Source organism: Tupaia chinensis, unplaced genomic scaffold, assembly GCF_000334495.1.
Source record: "Tupaia chinensis unplaced genomic scaffold, TupChi_1.0 Scaffold000394_1, whole genome shotgun sequence".
Taxonomy (NCBI): domain Eukaryota; kingdom Metazoa; phylum Chordata; class Mammalia; order Scandentia; family Tupaiidae; genus Tupaia; species Tupaia belangeri.
The window spans coordinates 1,030,289-1,036,540 of record NW_006159896.1 but is presented as its reverse complement, the minus strand read 5'-3'; the positions used below and the strand labels follow the sequence as shown (position 1 = coordinate 1,036,540).

Here is a 6,252-nt window from a genome sequence, read left to right as displayed (position 1 = left end):
CAAAAACAATGGCAGAGCTAGCTAGCTGCCGTGAGCCCAGTCCGCCGCCTTCTGTCCCACACGAGTGAGGAGGGTCTGCTGGGCACAGCTGGCTGTGCTCCCACGGGGGAGTCGGGGCGGGGGGGGCACTGCTGGCTCCAACACGAGGCAGCTCTGAAGTCCTGTGCACCCACTGAGGTACGACGAGCCCAGGCAAGCCACAGCAGTGGGATCCTGCTAAATCAGTGTAGGGAGACTCGCCCTCCTTAGGCTCTGGCCATGGCCACCTGCCTTCAGCAAGCACGCCGTTAGGTTGGTCTTACAAGAACTCCTCACCCTGGATGCCTGGATGTCTCTATCATCCCAGACCCCTGCCTTGGTGGCAACACCTCCCTAGTGTCCCCTCTGGATCTGGAGTTGAGCTGATCTCACTCCCGACCACAAGCCTCTTGACCCCTATCATCATGTTCCTGCATAAGGTCACCCCGACTAGTTTATAAAAACATCCCCACAGCAAGGAATGCCCATAACCCTGTCGCGTCCATGACCGCACTCAGAAACACGTGCACCCTGCAACTCTGCCCCGTCCACGACCGCGGAACGCCTCTCCTCACACCAAGCCCTTGCTCCAGTCGGAAGTCTGGCCATGAAGAACGAGTCTGACCTGACTTGCGGATGCCTGGGGAGATGTGGGATGTGATGGGAATAAAGCAGCTGAGCCGCCATGGTTGGCGGTGCTGTTGGCAGGCCTCGCGATCAGGTCCCAGCCACGCCGTGGCCGTGGCGCGCAGAGTGCCCGTAGGATGGTGACACTGTCTACCGTCACACATTCAGCCGTTCCTGCCACCAGAGGGCCGTCATGCCCTCACCCCCAGTCAAGGTCCTGGCAGAAGCACACAGCTTGTCTCTTACCGGGCCATTTCCTTGGTCTCCTGCCGGGCGGTGGCCATCTTGATTGTGTCCCTCAGGAGGGGCATCCCACCTTCTTTGATCAGCAAGGGGCAGTACTTGTCGGCTGTGGGGCAGGGCAGACAGCAGATGAGGATGGACTTCTGGCCTGAGCCTGGACGCCCACCCTTGCTGCAAGGGCTGCCCTAAGTGGGGCAGGAGGACGCTCACGCCTGGCTGGAAGGGCACTGCTGGCCGGGGAGAAGCCGTTTGTGGGCAGGAGTTCCTGCGTTCACCAACGGTGGGGGGGGGGGTCCTTGGGGAAGGCTGCATTTCCCCCCAGAGCTCATCCTAGGGAAAATATCTCCAAAACTAGATTCTTAAACTCTGCCCGAGGATTCCGACTTCATGATCCCGGGGCCAGTATTTACTTGCATTTGTAAAAAGGTTTACTTATTTCTTCCCAAACCCAGGGCCTTCCCGTGTGGCTTCAGCATTGCAGAGTGCTGTGTCGCCACTGTGTCACCATGGTGTGCCTTATTTGAAGTTTAACACTTCTTTTTATTTGTTCCTTTATGTGTAGGAGAAAGTGAGCAGCCCCAGCAGGGTCCTGATGCTGCAGGCACACCCGGGGGAACTCGGGACACGAACCGAGAACCCTCCCATTGGGTCAGCCTCACAGTGCATCCCGTTACCACTGTGCTACCATTCTGCTTCTTCATTTGCCTTCTTTCTTTCTTTATTTATTTTTGCTATCTGGCACACATGCATGCATGCCAGAGACAGTGGGAAAGTGAGAGAGAAAGCGAGAACTCACCCCCCCCTGGGGGGGATGGCCACCCCACAATCCCTTCTCCTCATTTTCCTCTTGGGATTTTGGGGATGCATGCACACACACTCAGTGTGGTTTTCAAGACACTGGGTCCAGGACCACAGACTTGGCCATGTGGGATCCAGCTGCCTTAACCTGCATGCTATCTGCCGGCCCATATTTGCCTTTTTAACAAACCACCATCAGGCAGTTCGGGTGACCAGCCAGGTTGGAAGCACCTGGTGGAATTCTGTCAAGCAGAAGACAAGGAGCTGTTTGTTGTTCACTTGTTGGAGGCAGGACACAGTAGGAGCTACGCGGGAACTCTAGGCAAGCCTTCTCACCTGCAGGGCCTGTGTCTGCCGGTGCGGCAGGTCCCAGTCTACACGCTGGCACCCCACAAATGCTGGGGAGCGAGGGCTATGCTCAGTGCACCCTTCCTGGATTAAAAGTTCCTTGTGGGCACCTCTGGGTGAAGGTCTAAACAAGGGCAGGCCAGTGGGCACTCACGGTAGACAGACACGAGGTTGTACAGGGCCCAGGTTGCCCAGTGCTGGCTGACAGGAGAGATGCCCTGGGGAAGAAGGCGGAGAATTGGCTCAAACGACCTGCAGGAAGAGAGATTCGAGTCACTTCTGATGCTGGGCCCGGGGGCGTGTCTTTCTGTCTGAAGTTGCCCCCCCTGAGCAGGGTCCCAGGACAAACTATGAGCAGGCCAGACAGTGCCAGGAGAAGGGGCACATGGCGCCCACGCCACAGGCAGTTCCCTGGGAGAGGCAGGAAGGACAGAGCGGGTGAGACAGGAAGCTGGAGTCCTTAGCAAGGAAGAGGACGCAGCCTGGGGACGGGAGGGGAGAGGCCTTCTAGGAAGCAGAAGAAGTGTGATTACATCTTCTACAAGGGCCTTCTACAGGCCATCCCAGAGTCACGGGCCACAGGCCCCAAAGTGCACATGCAAGGCCTCGGGCAGCAACGCCACTTCCTGTCTCCCAGGCCGCCAGTGCTGGGAGCACCAGCCAGCTCAGCACAAAGCCCTTCCTCCCAGCATGGCACGGTGGTGGCACGTAGAAAGTGACCCTGTCACAGTCACGAGGGTGGCCCATGCCTGGTGACTGGGAATTCAGTCACGTATGGTGAGACCTGATGCCAGTCTGACTTAGAGTAAGGACATCTGACTGGAGGAGAGCTGGTGGGAGAGGCCACCGACGTGATAACAGGGTCTCGCGTCGGGACTGAGATTACGTGTCGGCCACACGTTCGGGCGCCACTCTGCCGGGACCAGCTCGGCAAGAACACGTTTCTCTGAGTGGGGAAGGCTGTGGATTAGGAATAGATGCGGAAACAAGCACACAAAGACATACAAGTATAGAAAAGTGAGGATTGGGTGGCCACAGCTTTTTTGACGGAGAAGTTGCGACCAGAACCAGCCTTAGGTTTATTTTTTTTAAAGGGCAGAAAATGGGGGAAGGAGAAAATGGGATGTAAAAGGGATGGGAGAAGGAAGTGGAATGCAGAGAGTCAGGGGGGAGGAATTGGGATGTAAAGCCAGTTGTCTTTGGATGTCAATTGTGTGAAGATGTGAAAATGACTGGCGCCATATAATTTCTCTGGCCTTTTTGGGGGGACAATCTGATAAACGCACGTGACTTCCTTTAGCTCAATACTGGGCAGTATGGGGCAACAAAAGGAAGCCAGCCACTGGCAACAGGCAGGTCCTGCTTTCCTATGTAGATGCTTTTTTTTTTGTTTGAGGGATTTTTGCTATAGGGCACGTGCGCTCACCAGAGAGACAGAGACAGAGAGACAGAAAGCGAGAAATCACCCCCCATGGGGGATGGCCACGCCGCAATCCCTTCTTCTCCATTCTCCTCTCAGGATTTTGGGCACACATGCACACGCGCCCGGCGTGAGTTTTAAGCCACCGGGTCAGTGATGCGAACTGCGGTCGACTACGTGGGAGTCCAGCGACATAGCCATTACGCCAACTGCTGGTCCCTGTAGATGCTTTTTAATAGCCCCGTTAGAGTAGTTTATGGAAGTGCGTTTTTGCATGTGTTACAGGCTACATGTTTTTAGATTGGCTGCTCTCCACACTTATGAGTTATTTCGGTTTTGTTTCCTATTTCTTTCTTTTGTGCATGATAGACTGTGCACATGTGCAAGGGCAGACAGAGAGAAAAGGCACTCTCCCGAGTGTCTGAGCACACCGTCAAGCCCCTTCCTCTAGTTCCCTGGCTCGCCAGGGCCCTGACACATGTGCACACCCTGGCATGTCCTGGACGGGGCCAAGGATTCAAACTGCAGACACACGTGGCTTCTGCCCACAGTTTGGCATGCCGTCAACTGTACCACAGAGGCTGGGCCTTGGCTTTTGTTATTGTTAATTTTTTTTTTAAGGTTTTTGCTGTAGGACGTATGTGCTAACCAGAGAAAAATAGAGACAGAGACACAGATCGTGAGAGAGAAGTGAGAAATCACCCCTCCAGCAGAATGGATATGCCACAATCCCATCTCCTCCATCCTCCTCCTGGCATTTTGGGCATGGACACACACATGCCTGGCATGATTTCCAAGTTGCCAGGTCCAGGACTCGAACCACAGTCAGTCATGTGGGAGTCCAATGGCCTAACCACTATGTCACCTGCTGGCCCCACATGGTTAATTTAAATTTTGAATGTATGTACAATAGTTGTACATACATGGGAACTTCAGAAAGCTTGTGGAAAATTATAATTAAATAAGAGTTTACTTAGGTGCAAAACATTTTGAAATTCGTGTACACTTTTAGTTAATTAATTAATTTAGTCTCTGCTATAGTCCACATGTGCTTGCCAGAGAGAGGGAGAAGAAAAGTGAGAAATCCCCCGGGGGGATGACCACACTGTACCCCTTCTCCTCCATTCTGCTGTCAGGATTTTGGGCAGGCACGCACATGCTCCTGGTGTATTTTTCAAGACTCCAGGTCTGGGACTTGAACCGCGTACTTTTTCATTATGTGAAACATATTGTTTCGTCGTGTGCGTTTTCCATGAACTGTCTGAAGACCCCGTATCCATGGGATATAGTACGGTTTTCAAAACATGCCTGTGACGTGCACGGGCCAAGCGAGGGCGGTAAGTCTCCTCACTACCTTCCTCCTGTCAGCGGCGCAGGCCGACGTGTGTGGAGAGGGTCCCGGGTTGGAAAGGTGAGGCCTGCCCTTACGCCCCATGCCACACGCTGACTGCACCTCAGTGAGGAAGAGCCGACACCCTCAGGGGACAAGAGAGGTGTCGAGACGTGGCCCGACGCGGCCCGGTGGGCTGTGCACCTGTAGTTGATGTTTCTCCGCGAGTTGACGTCCCAGCTCTGGATGGCCGTCCACATGCGCTCCTCCACCTCCTCCCGCTGGGGCTCGCAGACGCCCCAGGCCTCAGGCCCATCGAACATGATGTGGGACAGGACACCACAGGCGTTGTAGGACACCTCGATCCCATCGGCCTTGCTCTCCAGCAGGTTGCTGCCAGGAGGAAGAGAGAACAATGGGATCTTCCCGAGTCCTCTCAGATACCAGCTGCTGGACCCCAGCTTACAAACTAGACACCAGAGGTAGCATTCAGTAGTCATTTCCCTACCACTTACTGTTTACAAACCCAGACCACTTCTGAAAAGGATTCAAGGTCACTTAAGATACAGTTATGAGGGGCCGGCAGGTGGCGTGGTGGTTAAGGGCACTGGACTCCCACATGGTCAACCACAGTTCAAGTCCCAGACCTGGCGGCTTGCTCTCTCACTTTCCCTCTCTGTCTCTCTCTCACTCTATACCTCTCTGGTCAAATTAAAATAAATAAATAAATAAAAGTTAAATAAAGTAATTCTTTTAAAAAAAGATACAATTATGAGAAATCACTTATGGAGGGTTGAAAAATAAGAAACCACATTATAGAAAGAAGGCAACATTTGTAACATTTGCCTATGCCAAGAGCAGTTGCCACAACTGAGCATTGACTCTAGGCTCTGAGCATCCTGACAGCTAAGGCAAAAAGGGAAAGGAGAGAAGTACCAACCTGAAGACACTGATGAACTGGGAAGTCATCAGCTGAGGTCGCAGCTCCTTCACCTCTGCCACGTTGCCCAGAAGTCCCAGCATGTTCCGATGAAGTTCCTGTTTCTCTGGGAATTCCTGACAGAACGTCAACAATTGGTGATCAGCACTTAATTATTATCGCTTCTCGGCCTTTTGGCTAAGATCAAGTGTAGCACTTAATTATTTACTATCTGATGTTATTACCCAAAGGCTTTTTTTAACTGCCAGAGGACATGTGTGTTCACGAGAGCGAGCGCGCGAGCGCACACACGAGCATCCCCCGGGGGACGTGGTTGTGCCGCAATCCCTGTCTCCATTCCCATTTCCTCCACTTCGTCAGGATTGTGGGCATTCGTGCACATGCGCCCAGTGTGTTTTTCAAGCTGATGGGGCTGGGATTTGAACCAGCCAGCCATGTGGAATCTGGCTCCCTACATACAAGGCTTAACCACTGTGCTATGAGGTTGGCCCCAGAAGGTTTTTTGTTTGTGTGTTTCGTGAGAAAGAG

At 53.3% G+C, this 6,252-nt stretch overlaps 1 protein-coding gene across 3 annotated transcripts in view; it reads right to left on the bottom strand.

Moving 5' to 3' along the window:
* Positions 1-891: 891 nt before the first annotated feature.
* The window catches only part of ZER1 (zyg-11 related cell cycle regulator), a gene marked incomplete at its 3' end in the record, with an annotated part of 38,836 nt that continues 33,475 nt past the window's right edge, over positions 892-6,252 (bottom strand). For all 3 annotated transcript variants that reach the window (XM_027774016.1, XM_014589975.1, XM_006153988.3), the window contains 4 exon segments: positions 892-994; positions 2,189-2,286; positions 4,989-5,177; positions 5,725-5,840. In XM_027774016.1, coding sequence (XP_027629817.1) covers positions 892-994; positions 2,189-2,286; positions 4,989-5,177; positions 5,725-5,840 — 506 coding nt within the window.